At 41.9% G+C, this 24,950-nt stretch overlaps 2 protein-coding genes across 2 annotated transcripts in view; one reads left to right on the top strand and one right to left on the bottom strand.

The window, feature by feature from the left end:
* KCNK12 (potassium two pore domain channel subfamily K member 12) overlaps positions 1-3,883 on the top strand; it is a 44,518-nt gene extending 40,635 nt beyond the window's left edge. Inside the window, exon 4 of the transcript XR_010307022.1 lies at positions 3,846-3,883. The gene's annotated coding sequence lies outside the window, so the exon portion shown is untranslated. The remainder of the gene's footprint in view (positions 1-3,845) is intronic.
* A 1,329-nt stretch (positions 3,884-5,212) lies between these two features.
* The window catches only part of MSH2 (mutS homolog 2), a 57,627-nt gene continuing 37,889 nt past the window's right edge, over positions 5,213-24,950 (bottom strand). Inside the window, exons 9-16 of the mRNA XM_064164366.1 lie at positions 21,698-21,821; positions 20,225-20,375; positions 17,191-17,288; positions 14,609-14,854; positions 11,150-11,354; positions 10,253-10,500; positions 8,348-8,520; positions 5,213-5,634 (exon numbers count right to left, since the gene is read on the bottom strand). Coding sequence (XP_064020436.1) covers positions 5,455-5,634; positions 8,348-8,520; positions 10,253-10,500; positions 11,150-11,354; positions 14,609-14,854; positions 17,191-17,288; positions 20,225-20,375; positions 21,698-21,821 — 1,425 coding nt within the window. The 3' untranslated portion in view covers positions 5,213-5,454. The remainder of the gene's footprint in view (positions 5,635-8,347; positions 8,521-10,252; positions 10,501-11,149; positions 11,355-14,608; positions 14,855-17,190; positions 17,289-20,224; positions 20,376-21,697; positions 21,822-24,950) is intronic.

The following is a 24,950-nucleotide window of genomic DNA, read 5'->3' as shown; positions in this document are numbered from 1 at the left end:
GCTTCTGCAAGATTTTCCTTTTGCAAATTGATTTCCCTCCTATGGGGAAAATAAAAAGGTGTGTGTGAAAATACTGAAGTGCTTTAATGCATTAAAAATAGGTGAAAACATAGACCAAAGAACTGGGAATTACACTTGGGCCTGCTAGAGTCAATTTAGCTCTGCTCTACTGAACTGCACATGGACCTGGTCTCGGATGACTTTGTTTTAATTAAAGGTAATAACTAGAACAAAACACCAGTGGCCAAAGGACCACTGAAATAGCACCTGCAAGAGCCCTTGTGGAGAAAGGAGAACTTTTCCCAGAAGCCTAGGGACCAGGGTTCCTACAGAAACACTGCAACTCCCTTTCCAAACCCAGCGTCTGACCCTTGCTGATGTGTGCAACATACAATCACTTGAGTTAAAAGGGACCTCAAAGATCATCTAGTTCCAATCCCCTTTGTCATGGCAAGGTCACCTTCCAATAGACCACGTTGCTCAAAGCCTCATCCAGCCTGGCCTTAAACACTTCCAGGGATGAGATGTGCACTTCTCTTAAGAACCCATTACAGTGTTGCACCATGCTCATAGTAAAGAACTCCTTCCTAATGTCCAATCTAAATCTATCCTGCTCTAGTTTAAAAACATTGCCCCTTGTCCTACCACCACAGGCCCTTACAAAAAGCCTCTCCCCAGCTCTCCTGAAGCCCCCCAGATGGCTACTACAAGGTCTCCCTGAAGCCTTTTTTTTCTCCAGGCTCACCAGACCCAACTCCACCAGCCTGTCCTCTTTGGAGAGCTGTTCCAGCCCTCTGATCATCTTTATGGCCCTTCTCTGGACCCTCTCCATGTCCTTCCTGTATTGGGGGCCTCAGAGCTGAACGCAGTACTCCAAGTGAGGTCTCACAAGAGCAGGTGGCAAAATCACGTTTTCTACACAAAGCAGAAAGCTGCAGGACAAGAGAAGACAAGATATTACTTCAAAATGTCAACCTGAAGAGAACCCATATCCCTCAGGCTGCAAACCAACAACTTTGGGTGGGCACAGGCAGCCTTCAGGAGTGCTGCCCAGGTTTTTGCTTCCCTCACTGCACGGGTCCAGCAGCCACTTGGGTATGGATGCAAGTAGTCAGTGGAACCTACTGCAGCCCTTCCTACTGGGGCTAAAGCTCTGCTGTTTGCCGTGGCAGGCAGGTCTGCTGCCAAAGTCCACAGTGATACACACAGGAACAGTTGTATCTTTTTTGGAGGGGGAAAAAATTGAGTAAGAGCAGATTGAGGCTGCCCCTTCCCCCATCTCCTGTGAGAGGCAGTGATTTTGCAGTATGCAGCAGCAGGATGGTGTGGGTCACCAAGGGGAATGTTCTCATAAACACAGGCTATTTAACTCCCTTGGCTCACCTTGTGTATTGCAGCTGCTTTCAGCTTTCCAACCGCCTCTACAAGGACAGAACCATTATGCCCTTACAGAAGCTGCCACAAGCACTCAGCAGCTAAACCCAGGTGCCAAGACACCTTTTTCCACAACAGCACAAAAGCAGATACATTTTCTTGCCTATATAAAAGCACTACTCACTCCAGCTGCTGGAGCAAACACCATCTGCTATCTGCTTTGCTATTGTTTCCTTTAGCTACAGCTGATGGTCCAGGCAAGAGGGAACACTGTGTCTGGAGGGTAAGTCCTGACTGCCACTGAGAACGACTGGAAATTGTCACTTCCCTCTTCAGCATCAGGAGACTGCACACTCTCAACTGGACTGGCAAAGCAGCACGTGCAGGGATATATCTACCCCAATCCCACCCCACGCCAAGGATAAAAAGCACACAGACGTAAAACAAGGCAACGTAAGATGCTCCCCTGTGTATAGGAACAGTGCAGACAGCTAACAGGGGTAGAGAAAGGAACGGCAACAGGCTGGGAAAGATGGCTGCAAAGCTGGGAGAGGAACAAATCCATCTGAGATACAACTTCAGCCAAAGCTTTTTCAGTAAGCAGGCAGCATCAAGAGGCAAGCTTGCTCTGCAAGGGTTACAGCCATCTCGGAGACAACAGCACCTCTCCCACTGTCTTTTACGGCTTCAGGCTCCTACTGCCACTTGTTTTCCATCTTCCTCTTACCAAGATCCAAAGCACCCAGTGCAAGACCTTATGCTACTTTGGATGCAGAGCAGCAACTGCCTTGATTTTTCAAATAAATCTGTCACACTGCAGAATAGGAAGGCAAATTGTCACACTGTTTTGTAGCTGAGGAAATGTATCAACCTAGGTGCTGGTCATATATTTGAAAACTCATTACCTGCCATGGAAATCACTTTAAACTGTCATCCTAACCTTGCACCAGGTAAGGGCAAACTGCTCACACAATCCCAGAGCTCAGCTGAGCTGCAAAGGCAGAATCTTCTCCAGCAGAGCCAGGAGCTCTCACACAGGCTTCCCTAAAGCTGGGAAAAGTAGCCCACATGCACTCCCAGTTGCTTAGTGGTTTTCAATCCAGTTATATCCACTAGGAGCTAGTGCAAAGTCCTCATATTCAACAAAAGCCAGGCCAATAACATGCCTGCTTTTGATGAGCAGGTATCTAAAGTTCTCTTGGATGCCTGAAGGTCTTCCCAAGCCAGCTTCAGTGCATCTGCCAACAGGCAAGGACTCAGCTCTGTCATATTTCTGACATTCTGATTCCAAAGCTACCTCATCTCTTGGGGAGGAAAGAGACATAGAACTGAATTATTATTTAAGATGAAGTTGCACAGCTGCAAGTAGGAATATTCAGAGCATAATCTCAGAGCTGGCTGGCTGCCTTCCCTAGATTTGTGAGCTAAATCTCTTGAATGCTCTAGCCTGCTGACCACCAAGCATCTCGCTTGCTTTTGGCCACAACTCAACAAGAAAACCCAGCATTTTCTCATCAGGCTGGCTACCAGATTCTGCTGCACACAAGTAGGTTGAACTCCTGATTACTAAAAGGTGAGCAGCAAAGCTATCAAAGAAAAATAATTCCTTCTAGGAGTATTCATGTCTGCTCTTTTTCTTAAAAAAGACCCTTCCAGATGAACAGTAACAGGCCAGACCAAAAAGACTACACCTGCAGTAAGCTAAGCAAAAGAAAACTTCTGTCTCTATTCAAGACTGACAGTAAGTGGCCTCACCACTCCTCAGTATCTACAACATTTTCTTAGGAAGCTTTGATAATCTCTTGCATCCTTGGCACAGCTCTGTAATAACCAGACATGTTCTGGAATTGTTCCTGTCTCATAGGTAGGTTTCTGATGAAAAGCTAAATTGGAACCAGCAAAAATAGCCATCCTGCTGTTCACATGAAATCACACTACCTGTAACCCAGTTTGCAAGCAGCACTGACATATGGAGACTAAACTTTGCTGTATCCTCTCGTGCCTGTACCCGCAGCAGCGCTACACTCAGGCTCAGGACAGGGTGGGGAAATGAAGCAGAGAAAACAGTTGAAAAGCTGAGTCTTAAAAAACCCAGTAAATTGCACCTTTCTTCCTTGTGAGTGTTAAAGGGCATGAGAAAAAAATCTAATCCTTATCCTTGCAGATGCACAACTACCTTTCTGAAGCACAGAGACAATGCTGCCTGGAGCTGCTCCAGTCAGAATGCTCCCTCACTCTGGAGCAAAGCACACGAGTACTCCTGAGACAGGCAAATCTGCTCACACAGAAGCAACAGCTCTAATAGCCTCCAACTGCAATTCCAAAATAAAACCAGCCTATCCTCAGCACACTGCGGATACGGTGTGGTGATACACCACATCCAGGGTGGAGAGTGGACACTTAAAGAATAAAAACCAAGAGGTACTAAATGCAAGCAGGAAACAGGCTCAAAGAAGTGATCTCCCTTGCAGGTGGCTGCTCAGTAAGAAGCATAGACACTGAAAGCTGACACAGGGTTGAGGGGAAACAAGAAAAGTTCCTGGAAGAGGTCACTGATCTTTTTATGTCTGTTGCCACAACTGAGGACAGAAGACTGAGTACAGGGCATCTTGAAGAGTCTGTAAGTATCAGCCCTTCCAAGAACCGCCTTGTTTTCTATCAACAGTTAAAGCAGTTTGATCCATTGCAGTATCTGATCCTCTAAATTAATTCTCGTTGTCCATTTTATGGATAATTCTGTATTTTTGATAGCTTGTGCTTAAACCAGTTGAATTTGCAAACCTAGCTATATTTTTTTTATTACTTTATGTAACAGATTTCTCCATTCACACACTTCTCCAGACACAGCTACTGAACACATGTACCCACTGCGCCGTTTGTAAATTCAAGGCTATTTATGGCTCCTAGAAGTAGAATGCATTCAAATTTAAAGACCAAAAAACTGTTATACAGAATCCAGACCTCTCAAACAAGACTTTATTTCTCTCTCTTTCGGTGCTCTGCCACCCTCAAAGTAAGAAATTTTTGCTTATGTCTACGTGGAACCTCTTGTACTCCAGTTTGTGTCCACTGTTCCTTGCCCTGTCATTGGACATTATGAAGAGTCTGGCTCCATCCTTCTGACACTTGCCCTATAGCTATTGATCAGCATTAATAAGATTCTCCCCTCTACCTTCACTTCTTCAGACAAAACAGCCTTTCCTCCTAAGGTAGCCCCAGTCCCCTCAACATCTTAGTGGCTCGCTGATGGACTCTCTCCAGCAGCTCCTGGGCAGTCTTAAGCTACAATTAAAAATGCTGTGTGAATCCAAACTCATATCTGGATACTTTCAAACTATCCTAGTGCAAGGAGTACATTACCTACAAATCAATGCATTCTGACTTTGAAGGCAGATCTCACAAATCATGACCAACTCCGATGCTCCAGTTAAAGTGTAACTTCACCTCAGCCTCTGCTTACATTACAGACCCACCAAAATATGCAAAAGTTATCACCAGTCAGGCATGAATAGCAGGCCTATGGTATATTTGACTCAAGCATTACCATCCATCCAGCAAAAAATATCTTTCCCTACCCCAAACTCCACACAGGTACATATGCAAAAATTTGGTAACAGACCCCTTGGATTAGATGCTTTTTGCTTCTGATGAAGTTACTAAAGCTTTCCTGAATTAATGCAATTGCATAATAAACAAACAAAAAGTCGTGGTATGGGACAAAGATTTTGTGTATGCACTGTGCCAGTTGTATGCCATCTCAATTGTTCTACTTTCCAGCATGCTTCCTCTGGTAAACTATCATGCATTTTGTTTGTGGAGTCAGTAATTCTCTCAATACTGAAAAAAACCCAACCATTTTATTGAAAACTTCTAAGACACAAAGATCAAAACTAAAGCAGCAATCTGGTACAGAATGTGCCTAGAATTATTCATTAGGGTTTTTCTGCACAAAATAACTACAATCCAAGTAAAAAAAAAAGCCTGCATAAATCAGTACAAGTATCATAAAGTACAAAAGCTCCAAGACAAGGGAAAAAAGGTAGTTCTTGCCATATAAAAGAAAAGAGCTGTATCCTGTTCTCACACCTTTCGTGATGTCACTTTCTTGCGGGCAATGATTGCATTCACAAAACTGTTGTTCTTTGCCAGTACATCATTTCTCATCTCTTTCAGCTTGATTTTGAGGTCTTCTTCTGACATATCTGTCAGGGGCAATGCTTTCACTTGACAAAGAAAATCCTGAATTATCTTTTCACCTTTCTGAAATGGGAGGAGAAGAAAAAGAAAACAGAATGGATGTTTAAACCCCAAGCAGAACTTTTCCAGATTCCCCAGAGAAACAAATCATTATTCATTGGCAGAAACTTATTGCAGGCAAAACTTGTGGTTACCTCTGCACTTGCTGTTGCATTCCCCAGAACCGAACCCCCCAGTTTACACTGGTATCAGTTCTTTGCCCTTTCAATCTATGAGCAAAAGGCACCAGTTGATCAGGAAAAATACAATACTTAACATTGAGAGTTCCTGAACATGTTCCATACTTAATTCTAGTGTGTGACCACATCAGATTGCTAACAATAACAGGATCAGAGTGGCTGCATTATCCAAACTAATTGCTTTTTGTAGGAATTGTAAGTCAAAACCAACATTTCAATATGCAAAAGGCAAGAACAAATTGTAACCAAGCAACTGAAGAGTGGCCGTCTCCAAGGAGAACAGATGATAATTAAGCTTTATGCATATGCTTTCATACAAACAGGCACAGTGGAACTTCTAAACAATCTGAACTGAAGAGCAAAAAGAAACATTTCAATGAACAGCATTCAGGCATCCTGTACTAGAAAGAATTTGCCCAGAATTTGGGGCAAATTTTGTCTAGTCCTCTGCCTTTTGCATTCTAGAACTCTGTTAAAGTTTTCTTAGTTTGATTTTATCATTTAAGACTAATGCAGTATGCTTTCACTGCAGGCATCTCCAAAGGACCTGGAAATGTGACAGCATGCTTTGCCCTCTAAATACGATGTTAAGGAAGGCAGATTGGGCATGGACAGAAGCTACATCATTCTACTGCCTAGAGAGTTTATGAAATATTGTGTTCCTGACATACTCAAGAATAAAACACGGTGCTGTATTTGTTCAAAGTGTTTGCTATGTCAATTTACTTTACACCAGTTTTAGACCACAAAGTTAGATACAACTAATATGAAAAGTACTTCACCATGATTCCCTTTTTATAAAGAGTTCCATGGGAAAGACAAGGGGTAATGGGAACAAGTTGCTACTGGGGAGATTCACTGGATGCCAGAAAATAATTCTTCACCATTCATACTATTAGACACTGGAATAAACTCGCAAGGGAGGTGGTGGATTCCTACATTAGACAGTTTCAAGGCCCAGCTTGCCTGGGTGCTGGGCCATCTCATTTAAGCTATATTCTTACCCTGCAAGGTTGGACTGGATGATCCCTGAGGTCCCTTCCAACCTGGTATTCTATGAATCTACAAATGATAAACAACCTGGCAAAGGAAAGGTTATAATGGAGCAAGTGAGGTAGAGGGGGAACCTCCTGGCACTAAAATGTAGTATAAACCAGAGACCATTCATCAACACCAGGGCCACTTACCAGGAACAAATGCAGTAGACCTCTGAAACTGAAAATCAGGTAGTAACAGCCTATGTCTAAAGGCTTTTAAGATGTAGAGTGTGCTTTGGATATGGACTAATAAACACTTCAAGACTTCCACCTACCAAGATGGCCACTGATAGGCAAGGAGGAGATAACTGACTTTCAGTGCTGTGAAGTTTCAGGCCAACTGCTGGGGGACAGAACTGAAACCTGAAAGCAGATGTATATGCCTGCAGGGAGACCTGACTACTGGCAAAACACCAATGCAAGTCATAAGGCAGTAGGTGGATTTTAGGAGGCTGCAATAGAAGTCACAGTAAGGACTCTCAATCCAGCAACAAAAGGACAAAGGCTATTCTGAACAAAGCTTCCTGCAGGCTACTGCTTTTCTTTACATGATTTGCTACTGAAGCTTCTTTTAAGAAAAATGGCTTTATCCAACTGTATGATGCAACACAGACATAATCATAGGCTTCCTTACCTTGAGCCTGAAGCCTGTGCAAAGCCAAGGGCATTCTATCTAAATGAGAGAGAACCCCCCTAAAATTCTCATGTGCCAACCAGGAAGAACTTTGCTATCAGTAAATCTGACATTCCAGATCCAAACTACAATCTCCTTAAAAATGATCAAGTTGTCAGATGTGTTAGTACTGAATGAGACATAGAAGGGCGCCAAGCAGAAAGCTCTGTACTCAGATTTTCCGTGGTGTGCACTGTAATGAATATGTCATTCTCTGAAAAAGCACAGAATCACAGAATGTCAGGGGCTGGAAGGGACCTCCAAAGATCATCTAGTTCAAACGCCCTGCTAGAGCAGCACTAACGAGCCCGCAAATAAGGGACAGCAAAAACCGGAGCAACCCACTTGCAGAGGCAGAAATCATCTAAACAATTAAAACTAAAGCTATAACTTAAGTCCCAAGAAACACTGCATGCGAAGTAATGAGCCAACAAAAGTGATGAATGCAAAATTCTGGCTTGGGTCATGGCATAAATAAAATACTACAGGACAGACAGAGACGTGGTCCTTTGGATGCCTTCAGTTGCATGTCAATCATACTGACTGCTCATCATTAATACTAAAGGAAAACAAACAGTTTCAATTCTCAGGACTATGTTTTAAGATAAAATTCTTGCCAATGTTAACTTGAAATAAATCCAAACCAAGCCTCACTATCATTGGGCCACCTCTTCAACTCCTAACAAACTTCACAGCTAAACAATTTTGTTATGAAAAATGAAGTTATCGTTAATTATCTTCCAGCTTTGGGAGATCTGAATCCTTAAACTATTTTACTAGGGTTCTTCCAGCTAAAAATAGTTTATAAAACATTACTGATATCAAACCTCTCTTTCTCTGCAGAATTTCTTGGCTGCTGGTTCTCCCTCACATTCCTTGGACTTGCCAATGTTTTGAAACTCCTCCAGCTCCAGTGCCTTCTCTCTTGCATTTTCTATCACATGTTTTGGGAAAGCTGCCAACTCTGCCACATGTATTCCAAAACTCTGGTCACAGACACCTGGATGCACAGAAAAAAAACACCAGAAAGAATTCTCAAGAGATAATACAGAGAGATCACAGAACATTAATGATTGGAAGGGACCTCAAAAAAATCATTCAGTCCAATGTACCTGCCAGAGCAGATTAGCTAGGGCAGATCACACAGGATCTAGGGTCACACAGTTCCAGGCAGCTTTTGAATGTCTCCAGAGAAGGAGATTCCACAACTTCTCTGGGCAGCCTGCTCCAGGGCTCTGTCACCTTCACAGTGACAAAGCTTCTCCTTATGTTCACATGGAACCTCCTCTGCTTCAGCTTGCACCCATGGCCCCTTATCCTATCATGACATCACTGAGCAGAGCCTGGCTCCACTCTCCTGACACTGCCCTTCACATCTTTATAAACACGAATGAGGTCACTCCTCAGCCTCCTCTTCTCCATGCTAAAGAGCTCCAGCTCTCTCAGCCTTTCCTCACAAGGCAGATGTACCACTGCATTCAGCACCTTTATGGTTCTGCAGTTTCCTGAGGTGGTTCTTGATCTGAGTGGCCCAGAAGTGGACACAATATTCCATATGTGGCCTCATCAGGGCAGAGTAGAGAGGGAAGAGAACCTCTCTCAACCTACTAGCTCTTTTTAATCCACCCCAGGATGACATTAGCTTTCTTGGCCACAAGGGCACATTGCTGGCTCATGGTCATCCTTCTGTCCACCAGGACCTCTGGGTCTCTCCTCTGCATTGCTCTCCAACAGGTCAGTCCCCAATCTGTGCAAGTCCATGGGGTTGTTCTTTCTCAGATACAAGATGACAGGAACAAACTTGTCATAGTTTTCTGTTGCGAAGAATTAAATATGTGACACTGTTTGGTTCTCCCAACATTCTTCAGCTTACCTTTTTGGACTACAGATTATCAGACTAAAGAATATGCTCTTATTTAATTAAGCTCTCTTATAGCAATAGTTTCAGGGTTCCAAAAGTGCTTCAGGAAGAAAGGGAAAACTCTTCAGGCAGAAAGAATTTCCCTCTAGTACTTGAATGAAATTAAATAATGGCTTTTATTAAAGTACTTCAGCACAATCTGTAGACTACTGTAATTTGCATAATTTGTTTTCTCATATGTACTTCTCACATTTTTTTCTAAATTCATATATGTATATATATAAAAAAATATTTTAAATGTGGCATTCTCAATCACCATCCTCCTCCTTTCCATTAGTACTAACTCCTCAGTCTCCAAGAGCCATCTTTTAATTATATCAAAACCTTTCAGCTTTAAAGTTCACACTCACTTCAATTAATACACTTGGTTATAACATTTGGATGGAAAAGAAAAGTTCTCAGAATTGCTGAAAATATATCAATTATACAGTTATGTAAAATAATTTTCACTCCAGTATCAAAAGCCCTCTGATACAATCTGTCAACTGCAATTCTGATTGGCCACCCACAAATACTACTGCATCTTTTTAATGCTGGTCTCCAGCAAGGAGTTATGGCTAAATTCATTACCCACGTAAAATGATACTTAACTAATTATCTACTAAATGCTGGCGAAGTGAAAAACAGGTAAAGGAAAACAGCATTCAGGGTTTTTTTTTCTGGTTTATTAACCTTGCAAGCTCTCAAGTTTATTAAAGGGAATCAATACTTTTAAGCAAAAAGTAGTCTTCTAATCCTGCAGTACAACATGGAATTTTCAAATGGTTTGTTTGGTTAGGGTTTTTTTCAGTAAGATTTCTTCCTCTCTCACCTTCCTTGACACGGTAAAGCATCGTCAGTGTGTCATCGCTGGTCAGAGCAGTAACATGGAGGTTATTTACTGTTGGCACCTGGTCAGCAAGAGCTGTCAGCTCATGGAAGTGTGTAGCAAACATACAGAAAGCACAGATTTTGCTAGCAATGTATTCTGAAATAGCCCACGCTAAGCCAAAGCCATCATAGGTAGAAGTTCCTCTTCCCAGCTCGTCGATGATTATCAGGGAGTTTTCAGATGCCGTCCTACAAACACAAGAGCATTTTGTAGTCTTTTAGAACTCTGGATGTCAGAGTACCGCAAGTTATGCTGTGGCTGTATAAGCAGAAAAGAGAAGAACTTTCCTATGTACAGTGATAAACAAATAAAGTACACCCATGCTGTCACACTGGTCATTCCAAAATTGTTTCTCTGTCAGTTTGTTGACTTTGGCCTTACAGAATTACAGAACATTAGGGATTGGAAGTGACCTCAAAAAATCACCCAGTTCAACCTCCCTAACAGAAGAATCACCTAGAGTAGGTTGCACGGGAATGCATCCAAGTGGGTTTCGAATGTCTCCAGAGAAGGAGACTCCACGACCAGCCCAGTGCTTTGTCACCTTCACAGTGACAAAGTTTTTCCCTATGTTGACATGGAACCTCCTCTGCTCCAGCTTGCACCCACTGCCCCTTGTCCTAACACTGAACATCACTGAGAAGAGCCTGGCTCTGTCCTCCTGAGTGGTCACTGCAATAAACAGAAGGCCACCTCAAGAACTTATGAAGCTGCTAAAAAGAATTAGAAATCCTCTACTGAGATCCTCAAGAAGGTGAAACCTCAAATACATCTTTCTTAGAGCACCTCCTTTCCCATCAAGCCCAGCCAACAAAAACAAAGCAGCACAAGACTTACCTAAGGATGGAAGCAGTTTCTAACATTTCAGCCATGAAAGTAGACACACCTTTCAGCTGACTGTCTCCAGCTCCCACCCGAGCCAGGATACAATCCACAATGGTTATTTCTGCAGAGTCGCAGGGTACAAAACACCCAATTTGGGCCATAAGAACAATCACTCCTGTCTGACGGATGTAAGTTGATTTGCCCCCCATGTTAGGGCCTAAAAAAGAAATTTTGAAAACTAATTGAACTAAACAAACAAAAAAATCTTCTATAATTTAACAGCTCTTTTAATGTATAGCTTGTTCTCCTCTAAAAGAAAGAACATTTCTACTTATTACTCCCTTGCCAGGAAGGAGCAGCAGATTTGTCTAACAGGTATCACAGTATCACAGTATCACCAAGGTTGGAAGAGACCTCACAGATCATCAAGTCCAACCCTTTACCACAGTGCCCAAGGCTAGACCATGGCACCAAGTGCCACATCCAACCTTGCCTTGAACTGCCCCAGGGACGACGACTCCACCACCTCCCCAGGCAGCCCATTCCAGTGTCCAATGACTCTCTCAGTGAAGAACTTTCTCCTCACCTCGAGCCGAAATCTCCCCTGGCGCAGCCTGAGGCTGTGTCCTCTTGTTCTGGAGCTGGCCACCTGAGAGAAGAGAGCAACCTCCTCCTGGCCACAACCACCCTTCAGGTAGTTGTAGACAGCAATAAGGTCACCCCTGAGCCTCCTCTTCTCCAGGCTAAACAACCCCAGCTCCCTAAGCCTCTCCTCGTAGGGTGCAGCAGGTACAGCCACTACTCCTAAGGGTTGCAGCACCCAAACATAGTAACTTTTCCAAAAGGAAGGTGATCAGAGAGCACTAGAGGCCTTTCTTTATTTTTTCAGGTTGGAAGGGTCCTCAAGGATCACCCAGTCCAACCTTTCAAGGTAAGATTATGGTTGTAATGAGATGGCCCAGCACCCTGTCAAACTGGGCCTTGAAACTAACACAGGAGAATCCACCACCTCCCTTGGGAATTTATTCCAGTGTCTAACAGTTTGAATGGCAAATTTTTTTTTCTGGCATCCAACCTGAACCGCCTCAGTGGCAACTTGTGCCCATTACCCCTGTTTTTATGAAGGGGAGTCTCCCTCCTCATGACAGCCACTCCTCATACACTTGTACGTGGTTATGAGGTCTCCCCTAACCCTTCTCTTCTAAAGGCTGAACAAACACAGTTCTCTCAGCCTTCCTTCATATGACAGGGCTTCTTGTAGACCTTCTCTGGACCACTTCCAGCCTGTCCACATCCTTCTGGTATAGCTGGGACCAAAACTGCACAAAGTCTTCAAGGTGCAGTCTGCCTGGTCCTGAGTAGAGCGGGAGAACATCTTTATCCCTGCTGGTGATACTCATATTAATGCAACTCTGCATGCCATTGGCTTCCTTTGCCACCTCAGCACAGAGTTCACTCACATTGAGCCTTTCATCCACCAAGATCCCCAGGTCCCTCTCCATAGCGCTGCTCTCAAGCCAGGGGCTCCCAATCCAAGCTGAATTCCTGGGTTATCTGTTCCCAGGTGTAAGACCCTACTCTTGGCCTCATTAAACTTCATACAGCCCTTTCACGATCTTCATGGAGAGTAGCTCATCTTTCCGGGGTGTCAACTTCCCTCATAGTTTTGTCTCATAAGCAAGCTTCCTCAGGGTGCTCTCAATTGTAAGATCTAAATCATTAATGAACTTTGGGAATTTCTCAGAAGTATAAGCAATCATCTGAACCACGTCTCTATCTAAAACTAACAAGCTTTAAAAGCCATCAATATTGCTGCTTAAAAATACAAATTATTTGGTTTCACTTTAAAGAACAATTATGCCTGTAAAAATTACAGACCAGGTAAAAGATAATGAGGGATTTAAAGTGATTTAAATTGCAATCTGAAGCGATTCTGAATCAGCAAACCCAGATACCATTAAGTGAACTTTAACCAAAGTACAAATTAAACAAAAAGTATTTTCCAGCAAACTGATCATTAAACCCAATTCTACACTTCTGCTGCTCAGAATGTATGTCAAGAACATCTGGATGGAAAGTAAAATTCAATTTAATCTATAAACACTACAAAAAAGTGTTTTTCTATGTAATAAAATGATCTTAATTACAACAAAGAATCAGGGGAAAAAAAAAAAAGAGTACAGTGACTGAAATGTGGTTTGCAATTCACATTGACTTTAACACTAAATAAAGAAAACATTACCAAAGAGACTGCTTAAAATCTTGCCTGCCGTGTGTGTCTGCATGGTTACAGCACAATTGATGTCTAGTGGAATTTTCCAAATCACTTAAGGCTGTTCAGGTTTCCCAGCTCTGGAGGTTGCCTGGCTTGTGGAGTTTACATTCATTAAAGCAAAGAATGTATCTACTAAGGACTAATATCTTATTTCCTATTATCCAAGCAGTCTCTGTTCTTCCCCAAAATGACTATCGCTAACCTAGCAATCACCTCCTCCAAAGAGTGTATTGGAACTACAGTCAAAACAAACTAATTCCATGACTACTTGTTTGGAAGATGAGAAACAGGTGTTTATGTACACAAACATGTACAATATCCACTAAAGGAAACACTTCACAAGAACATTGTGGATGCCTTTTTTTTTGATGATAATAAACAAGAGCTTACCAATACCCTCCCATCTTCTCCAGAGCTAAATCTTGTCCCCCACAAGGAAAGCTGAATTTGCTAGCTGCCTACCCTTTGTTGATTAGAGACATTTTGACAGTTTCTTAGGGTTTTTGGTTTCACAAAATGGCTTGATGTGGAACTTTAAAGATCACTTACTTCCCAACACCCTGCTATGGGCAGGGACACTTCCCACTAGACCAGGTTGCTCAAAGCCTCATCAAGCCTGATCTTGAACACTTCCAGAGATGAGGTGCCCACAGCTTCTCTCAACAATCTGTTCCAGTGTCTCACCACTGTTGTAATAAAGAACTTCTTCCTAATGCCCAGTCTCAATCTACCTTGCTCTAGTTTAAAACCATCACCTCTCATCCTATCACCATAGGCCCTTATAAATAGCCCCTCACTAGCTTTCCTGTAGCCACTTTCAGGTACTGGAAGACTGCTACAAAGTGTCCTGAGAACCTTCTCTTCTCCAGGTTGAACAGACACAACTCCCTCAGCCTGGCCTCACAGGAGAGGTGCTCCAGCCCTCCAAATCACGTTCATTGCCCTTCTCTGGACCTTCTCCAACAGATCCATGTTGGTCTTGTGTTGAGGGCTTCAGAGCTGGAGTCAGTACTCCAGGTGGGGCTCCACAAGAGCAGAGAGACAGAATCACCTTCTTTCTCCTACTGGCCACTCATCTTTTGATGAATCCCAGGATACTATTTGTTTGCTTGTTGCTTGTTTACTTCTTTTAAGGACATCACTACTGGAAATACCAGACAACAATAACAAACAAAATAGAGTACAGAAACATTTACCTGTAATAATGTGAAACATCTGCTTGCCCCTCTCAAATGTAACATCATTGGGGATGAAGGCCACCTCATCTTGTACTTCAATGCAAGGATGCCTGGCACCTTTCAGGACAATCCTTCCTTGTCCCTTTTCCAGAATGACAGGACGGACGTATGGCACTGGTGCTCCATTTGACACATGAGCAAAACTGACAATTGCATCCAGTTGAGCTATCACATCATTCATGGTCTGGATTGGCTCTGCATAACCTGGTTTTGAACAGAAATACACAAATTCAACACAGAAATGCTTCTGTTCTTGCTGAAGAGTTATCCTAAAGTCTATACCGAACCCATAATTCATCTCCATTAAAAGTCAACTTTGTTCAAGACAGCAGCCACCTACTAGGAGAGCCTAAGATGTAATCCTGAAGTTTCCATGCTTTGACTACATGGAGACTTTTTCAGACTACCAGAGGAAGAGGTCAGGCCATCTTGATTGTTTTGTTTTATGATTAGGCAATGAGAAACAGCTTATCTTAGTATGGGGGGGGGAGCAAATGTTCACAATGGCAAGATGGCTGGAAATCCAGTAAGCTTCTTTCTTCCATATTGTCTGCCTGCATGAACATCAAAATGCAGTGCAGAGACACAGCACTGACAACTCAAACACGGCAACCATTTATTTTGAAGTGAATGTATGGAGAGGTTTGTCAGACACAGTGCCTGTGATACCAGACAACTGGACTAGATTGCCCAGCATTCCCAGTAGCAATTTTGGTGGTTTTGGGGGTTGGTTTTTGGTTTGTTTTTTCCAGGAAAGAGATGAGGGACAGGAGTCGACTGAAGCACGTGTGTGAAACAGGATGCACATTTCAGAGGAGGTGAGCAGTGAGTTACAGGAAAACTCCCAGAATCACAGAACATTAAGGGTTGGAAGTGACCTTGAACAATCGTCCAGTCCAACCCACCTGCAAGAGCAAGATCACCTAGAGTAGGTCACAGGTCCAGGAAGCTTTTGAATGTCTCCAGAGGAGACTCCACAGCTTCTTTGGGCAGCCTGTTTCAAGGCTCTGTCACCCTCACAGTGACAAAATTTTTCCCTATGTTCACATAGAATCTCCCCTGCTCCAGCTTGCACCCACTGCGCCTTGTTCTATCACTGGACATCACTCAGCAGAGTCAGGCTCCATTCTCCTTGCACTGCCCTTCGCATCTTTATAAACATGACTGAGGTCACCCCTCAGGTTCCTCCTCTGCAAGCCAGAAAGCTTCATCTACCTCAGTCTTTCCTCCCAAGGAAGATGTTCCATTCCCTTCAGCGTTTTTGTGCCTCTGTGCTGGAGTCTTTCAAACAGTTCCCTGAGGTCCTTCTTGACCTGAAGGACCCAGAAGTAGATGCAATATTCCAGAAGCAGCCTCAACAGGGCAGAGTGAAGAAGGAGGAGAACTCTCTCAACCTACTAATCACACCTGTACAGAGTACATTTACTGCTCTAATATCATCTCCTGAATCGACAAGGTACAGATCATTAAGTCACCTTCATTCAAGAATTAAACCCATAATCCAGTCTTTTTCATTACCTTGCCTCTACACTTGGAAAAGAAAAATGCTTTTTAAATACACATATATGTATCTAAGTCTATGACTGCACACCACAGAAGCTGTAAGCATTAGCAGAAGATTTTATTAAATGCACTAGGTATTGAGAGATGACAAATTGAAGCTAATCCCACTATATAGTATCAAATTTGCTGTCCATATAAATACATAATTCTTATTGGTTTTGTGTGTAGTATGCTGCACACATAACCCCACCACAAAACAACAACAACAAAATTATCTAATGAGCTACTTATTTTGCAGTATAAGTGGCAAATGCATTAGCATGAAAACAGGTCAAAGATTGTGAAGCTTTCACACTCATATGAACACATCTGCTTAAGAAAGTGGGGGTTTATCTTTAATAAACTGCTCTTAGCTTAATATTCATTAGTGAGTTCACTTTCCACATGTCTCTTTCAAAGAATAAAGATTAGTTCTGCTAGAACCAGTGCCTCTGGAAAAGCATTTACAAAATCCTCCAAGTCAAAGTTTCCCAATGTCTCTTCTCCTTTTGGTGAAGGACAGTAAAGAATAGCCTGTAAGTAGGAAAGTATTTTTTAAAGTATATCATCTAAACAATGACTAACTCGATCCTACATTGCATATTAACATTCTTTCTTCACTACCCTTCACAGACCTCAGGAGCCACTCCCTCACCTCTCATCCTTTACCTCTTCTGTCTCTCCCTTAGTCTGCCATTTGGGTGGAGAGTTGGAGAGGCAGGTGGAAGCTAGATGTGGCCTTTATAGGCACATTTAGTCCCTTTTATGGACTGAGCATTTGCACACACCCCATCACTGCACATCTGCAGCAATGCCAGGAGAGAGGCTGATCACAGAAGACAATATATTTCAAACTGGTAACAGTTGTCTAAAAGCCAAACTTCACTTTTCACGTTAATCCCTGGGGAAAGGCTCTTCTCAATAGAAGGATCTACGAACTAACTGCAAATCCTCCCAGCATTCCAGACTGTGACACACAGTGATGTTGACATAGTCACCTGAAGCAATGTTAATGATTTCCTTAACAATTGCATCCTGAGCCTCTTCGTATTCTTCTCTGTTCTTTATATATTCATCATTGATGGAGCTCAGTTTGCTGGGAATAAAAGCACAATGTTTAGAAGCTGCAACACTGTCTTTGCTACAATGCAAAACTTCTGCCCTCTTCATCTATGAGTCAATAGCAGCTGTCTCCATGTCTTTTAACAGCAAGGTTCAGCATAAGGACCACAAAGCAACTAATCTACAATTCCTCCACATCAGGGTATCAGTAAGATTAATTCCAAGTTGAGTACCACCCACAAGGGCCAAACCAGCCATTCCAGCATCTCTAAACACATAATTCTTAAAAATCTTAACAGTAGTTGTCTGTTATAGATATGCTACCTGATATGGAATTAGTCTTGAAGCTGAATTTCTGGCCTTTTGCAAGATGTCACACATCATGGAACTGGCAGAGAACAACTGCTAAGCAACCATGTGATGAGCCCAGTGCTAGTCCTATCACAGGCACCTCAGAGCTGAAGGCATTGAGCATCTTCCATTTAGCAAAAACCTCAGTGAACTATCACCAGCAACAGGTTATTCAAACAGCAAATTGAAATAAAGAGATTTTAAACAAGCACTTATTCTTCTCAAGCTCATTTCTGGACACAGAGTAGAATCTGCAGGACTGAGCATGAGACACATCCTAGTAGTGCAGCCATAGTGGAAGCAGAAGTCAGCCTCATGCTTCTAGTACCATCTACAGAAGCAACTATAACTTAGCTATACATAGAGAAGCTAGTTCTATTGATAAGCCACTGGCTTGTTCCAGAAGAGAAAGTGAAAGATGACACAGAGTACAAGTTCCAAGTACCATCTTTCCAGTTAATGAAAAGCTTAACTTCCTCAGTTCTTCAGATTCAGAACATATTTAGAACAACAAAAAAAAGTTGGGTGAAAATTCAGGGATGTTTTGAAAAAATATCCTCTGAGTGAATGTTAAAACAAAATCCAAGTTTACACTTTGTTTGTCGAAGTAAATTGGCACAAAATGCACCCATCTACTGGTTGGCATGAAGCAGTATGTTTGTCCTCCTTTTCAGAGCAAGATTTATTACCATGTAAGTAATTAACAGAAACAGTCACTATTAGTAATATCACAGGCTTGAAAGCAACCTTGCCCTGTAGGCAGTGCTCCTCATACATGCCTGTCACCCAAGGTCTCCTTCTGAGTAAATTCTTTTCCCTGATGCTAACTCCAGCAGGAATTGTTATACATCAAGCAATAATCAGTGTGGTTTGTCTAAACCAGACTGTATAATGTATTAATCTCTGCTTTTTTTACCATATATAACACATGCAGGAGACCTAAAGACTAGTTTTCTCTCCTGGATCTGCCTCTGACAGACAAGGAGAATCTTGTCAGGAGGTTGCTCAATGTGGCTGATAATTAGCAGCACTTGTTAGGGTGGATAGTGGGGCTGGTACTATTTATGGCTCAATTAATGGTGTGACTGAAGGCACTCTCAGATGTTCACAGTCTTGTTGAAAGTACAAGACCACACTAAGGGGAGCTGTCAGTAGGCTGGAGGACAGGGCTGCTTATGCATTGGGGTATCTACAGACTGAAGAAATAGATGAAGAAGAATTTCAACACAGGCAAGTGCAAAGTCCTGCACTTGGGATGAAATAATTCCATGCAACAGTACAAACTGGGGAACAAGTAGATACAAGAGTTACTCATAAAAGAGCTGGGGGATCCAGCGGACAAGCAACTGAACACAAGCCAGCTGTGTGCCCCTGAAGCAGAGAAGGCCAAGCCCGTAGTGACAGGAATAGCAAGAACATCGCCAGCATGTCAAAGGAAGTGATTCTTTCCCTGCACCAATAGTCATGAGAGCACATCTGCAGTTACTGACTCCAGTTTTGTCTTTGCACCTGAGGCAGATGGCCACTGCAAAGATTTAGAGCTGGAACACATAGCATACAAGGACAAGCTGGGAGAGATGCCTGACCAGGCTGAATGTGAAGGCAGCCTGGAGGTGAGAGCCACAAGAGCTGCATAGCACAAGGAGAAAAAGAACTCAAACCACTAAAACCCACAGGCTTCTTCAAGCAAAATTCACATTAGATCTGATTAGAAAAGCTTTCACAGGAACTTGTGCCCCACCAGGACAACCTAGTCAGGAGTAGAAAGATGGGCACCTAGGAAAGATATTGAGCTACCTTATCTAACTTGGAGACAAGGTCTTACTCCCAAGGTGGTTCTGCGTTGAGTGGGGAGTTAGACCAGTTTACCTCAGGAGATCCCCTTCAGCGCAAGTTATTATTTGATTCTCTGTATGCAACTATTTTGTTTGCTCCAAGTGAAAAAAAAAAAAGAAGTACAAAATGGAAAACATCTGATGACTGAGGTAGCCCTTGTTTCTTCTAAAATGTTCTAGAAAAGCTCAAAACTCTGGAGGGACAAAGTGAGAGTTGTTGCTTGGCTAACCTGCGAGTGAACTGCTGTCCAGACAAGATCTTGAAACAGCATCAATGCAATTAGCCTGAAGACTGACATTTTTTAACAGATTGATCTAGAGAGTCACAGAATTAGGTCCAATACATAGGAAGAGAAGAAATTAAGTGTGTGTGATTTGAAACAAAAGATAATAACCAGCAAAACTGCTGCATGTCATATCTGGTGATAAACATAAATAGCTTTTTCCTATCGCAGCTTAGGAAAGTGCCTGTACAAACACACACAGTGAATGTAATTATGCTACTAGCTGCAGCTAAACCAGAGAAATTAGCCCAAGTCAAAGGACCAAAAATAACTAACAGTTGGCAAAGTAAATTGGGAATGCAGCTTTTAACAGAAACTATATCACTACTCCTCCCTCTTACCAGTCTTGCACAGTATCTCAATCTGTGGGCCAATTAAAAAGGTGAAGATTCAGCCATTCAGGATGTGGGGAAACAAGTTTATCAGCATAATTACCAAGAAAGGAGTATTTTTGTTTCTTTCACACCAGGCTTGGAAAAGCTACCAAGATGACATCATACCTGTTAGTAAATTTCACCCCATTCTTCTGGGTATCAACTATTTCATATTTTGAATTGTTCCGGAGAACTTTTTCCTCCTTACAAGTTATTCGAAAATGATGTCCAAACTGTGAGTTTGTCTCCAGTTTGATACTTTTGCCAGCTTCCAAACCTTTGAGAGGAAAAGAAAGAAAAAAAAAAACAACTGTATTATCAAAACTCCTGCAGCCTGTACCGTTCCTCCACACTGATTGCCAGTTTACATCATGTAGCCTTCTCTTACCTATGCTGACTTTGGTTCGGTGAAGGTATGAGAAACACCCAGACCTAAGAGAAGTTTACTGATTTATTGATATGCTCTCAAACTGCATACTCAAGTCAGGTTCACAACTGTTATATTGCTACGTATTCTCCAGAAATGTGAGCAATGTTCATATCACACTGCAAGGACGTTCCATACTGACCATATGTTCTAGTCTTGTGATCCTTCAACTAATGCATACTTCTGCTGCTAAGATTTCTTGTTCCATCCCTACACAATTTTGTCTTTCCTTTTTTAATCTAAGTATACCAAAACCAAAACAAAAAAAATCAAACAAACCAACCAACCCCCAAAACCCAGGATTTTCAAGGTGCACCCTAAAATAACTATGATGTTGACAGCTTTTCTTGCTGTATTTGCATTAAAAAATGATTATTTGGTGTAGTAATGGCCCTGATAGAGTTCAGAGCCAACCATGGTGATTCTGGTTTATTTTTTAGCTCTTTGAATGCCTGCTTCGTACAAAAGGATATTTTTTAATAGGATGATCAATTATTTAAATGCTTCATTTGCTTACTGTTATGGCTTTAAGCCCAGCCATGACTACCTATGCCAGCTTCAACTGTAGCATGTTCTGAACGGACACTCCGGAGAATGCAAAGGGGAAAAAAACTCCCTAAACACTTCAGTGCAAATCCTCAAAGCATGCAAAACAAAACCAGACTTAACCAAGGGTTAGATGAGCTACACTTCTACAACATGAATTCTGCAGTATCTTGCAACATACATGACAATTTCTGAAATATTTTGCAGTATCGTCCTTAAAAAAGAAAAAAAAGCCAAGTAATAAACCAAAAACTACTCAGTTTTCAACAGATTGTACTGTGACAACTGAAGTCACTCAAAATTAGTAATAAAATTGGGTATTAGGAAGAATTTCTTTATTAAGAGTGGTCAGGCACTGGAATGGGTTGTCCAGAAGAGACAGAGTCACCATTCATGAAGGTGTTCAACAACCAAGTAGATGTGGCACTTCAAGACATGTTCTAGTGGTCATGGAGGTGTCAGGTAGAAGGTTGGACTTGATAACCTTAGAGGTCTTTCCAACTTTAATAATTCTATTCAATTAAAACAATATAAACATCCCTTAACTCCTCAACAGCAGGTTTTGCCACTTGATCTCCAAAGCCTTTAGAAAAGAGGCAAGAATCAAAGGCAGTTTCATGCCCTACCTAGTTCTTTGGCTGCATTCTTTAAAAAGGACTGCATTTTTTCTTCCAGCTCATTCATCTTCTCTCTTAATTCTGTCAAATTAGGATCAAAAGAAGCCTTGACAAGAAATTCATGGTTCTCCACCTAGGGAAAAATAATAAGAAAATTCCCATGAATGCAGGCAGCAAAAAATAAGAATCATCTCCCTGATCAGACAGCAAAATTAATTTATCTAATCATTTATTCACTTTATTTACGTAAAATACACCAATATATAACAGACTGCTGCATTTCGAGGTAGAGTCATCTGCACGTTTCTTTGCATACAAATAACTGAGCAGCAAGCAGGAGAAAAAGGGAAGTCAGGAGAAATTAAAAGTATGTACATAATCTGTGTGCTAGACTGGACTTAGGCAGCTAATCAAGGCAGAGCATTTCAAAACAAGAAATCTTTGGAATCAGAAGTTTCTGCAACAGTTATTCCTGCCCAAAACAAACCCAAGAGGTGAGGGAAGAAGCCTACACAGTATCACCAAAAGCCCTACCCATTTTCAGCCTAGTGATTTGGAGGCTGACACACATATTTCCTTCCAAGCTAAACAATGTCAGGAGGTATAGATGAAGTAGGTGGCACTTCTCTTTCCTCTCTTCCCTATGCTTCCACTGCCAGGTTTGTGTTTCTGACAACCTTGCAAACATCATGTTTAATTTGCAAGCACTACTTTTAAGATCTAAATAACAGAAACTCGATTTTCATTGTGTAAACTTTTACCATCAACAAAATATTATCACTGTTGCCCCATGGAAACATGCAAAGGGTTCTAGGGAAAGTAAATTAAATAAGACCCAAGGGGGTCACATTTTCAAGAAGTGCTCAAATGAATGGGGTGACAGCAGGAGGCTTTGGGACTATGTTAGGCTAGATAGCTAAACTAAAAGACAAGTCCTTGTGTAAATGGCTGTGCTCTTAATACTAAAATACTGTATACCAAATATACTAACAAACTTGGAAGTTGCCCTGATTTGAGGAGGAGATTGGAGCAATTGGTTTTCCAAAGGCCACTTAAGATGCTGTGAAACACAGAAATGGAAGTGGCAGCTGATTAACTTTTATTACAGCTGGGTAAATGAATAACCACATCTCCTAGTCTTTGAACTCAGGTGGTTCTTTTTTGTAACATTGCAAATGATTATTGGCATAATTTAGGGTTTTTTAACTCAGATTTTTCTTTTTCATAACTTTGGAATGGAGTATTGACATAACTGAGTTACTATGGCAACCTGCCCTTCAATCACACTCAGAGCAGGATGTTTTGTTTGAACTTTCTAAAATTCTAAGAGGAATTTCAAGGCAAAGTTCAAGTTTCAACTTTTATATTTGAACAAGGTTTCTTCTCTTGGTAAGTGTTGGCTTATCAATTGTCACTTTCCAGTATCCTGAATGGGAAAAAAAAAGCCCAATCTGACACACAGAGGATTCTATGGGACTTGAGTAAAAATAACTGACTTGTTATTCTGTTTAGAAGGACAGCAAAACATTTCTGAAGTAGAATCTGAAAAGAAATTTGAAGAGCTGGACTATGAAGGGTGAAGCTTAGACCAGCTGTTAGTTTTAAAGAAAACAGAGTCCCAGGGCATACAAACTGCATCAACAGATGGTCTGTAACTAGTATAAAGCTATAAATTTCTTCATTAGCATAGATCACAAATTACAGCAACACGTCAATCAAACAGTCTTTCCTTCAGCAGGAAAAGGCAGTTGATGAATGCACACACAGTACAGAGAGAAAATGCACTGCTTCTGCCTTTGGAGGAAAATCTCTTCATGTTCAAGTTTTTAAAGCCATTGCAGCTTTCAGAAGTTAAACAACTTGCCCTTACTACCATGCCTGGCACAGAGTCAGATAGATCTTGGATTTCTACAGTCAGCTGAGACTGACATTATGACAATCCTAAAAGTCTCCCAGATTTTCCAAATGACTGAAACATCTTGGAGAGAACACAGAACATTATGGGGTGGAAGGGGCCTTGAAAGCTCATGCAGTCCAACTCCCCCACCAGAGCAGGTGCACCTAAGGCAGGTAACAAAGGAACACATCCAGGTAGGTTTTGAATGTCTCCAGAGAAGGAGACTCTACAACCTCTCTGGGCAGCCTGCTCCAGGATTCTGCTACACTCACAGTGAGAAGGGTTTTTTTTTATTTTCACATGGTACTTCCTCTGCTCCAGCTTGCACCCACTGCCCCTTGTCCTATCACTGCACAGAGAAGAGCCTGGCTCCATCCTCCTGACATTGCCCTTAACATATTCGTAAACATGAATAAGATCACTCCTCAGTCTCCTCCAAGCTAGAGAGCCCCAGCTCCCTCATCAGCCTTTCCTCAGCAGGCAGATGTTCCATTCCCCTCATCATCTTTGTGCCTCTGCACTGGACACTTTCAAGCAGTTGCCTGAGCTCCTTTGAACTGAGGTGCCCAGAACTGGATACAATATTCCAGATGTGACCTCACCGGGACACAACAGAAGGGGAGGAGAACCAACTAACCACACCCCTTCTAATACACCTCAGGATGCATAAAGTATGTTTCTAACATTAAGTATGTTTCAAAACACCTCTCAGTAATCCTGCCACAAAAATAACAGGGAAAAAAAATGTACAAAACTCACTACGAACCTTGGCATTGTTTTACCCATTTAAGCAATGGTTCATGGTTTTGCCTGTGTACTAAATGTTCAGTATTAAACAACAACAAACTAGTCAGTCACATTCATTCTTTCCCTTTTCCATTACAGATTTAAGGAACAGGAATGTTGCTTCCACCTGTCTTTGGTAATTTTTTCCTCTCAAGGAACAGACAATTTCCCCTGGCAAGTACAGTGCTATCATCATTAATATTTATAAACAGGGGTAGATGCAAGGCTAAGCCAATTGTAGCTTTGTCGCTCATGTCCTTACACTAGAAAGTAAAGTCAGTCTTTATACCCAAGTCAATCACTTTTCAGAGAGGTAAAATTATCAGTTACCAAGACTGAACTTCACTTAATAGAACTGAGTCTACTGAACTTCATAGAAGCAGAGGAATGTGCAATAAACATATTGTACTGAATATATTTTAAGATCTGAGATACATGCAAAAAAGCAGCAAATTATCTTCCTCACTTTTCATACTGATGAGGTTTTTAAAACAGTAGTTTCGGGCACTTAGTGCCATGGCCTGGTTGATTGGCTAGGGCTGTGTGATAGGTTGGACTGGATGATCTTGGAGGCCTCTT

The sequence above is a fragment of the Pogoniulus pusillus genome, chromosome 25 (genome assembly GCF_015220805.1).
Source record: "Pogoniulus pusillus isolate bPogPus1 chromosome 25, bPogPus1.pri, whole genome shotgun sequence".
Taxonomy (NCBI): domain Eukaryota; kingdom Metazoa; phylum Chordata; class Aves; order Piciformes; family Lybiidae; genus Pogoniulus; species Pogoniulus pusillus.
This window is presented reverse-complemented; position numbering and strand designations above follow the sequence as displayed.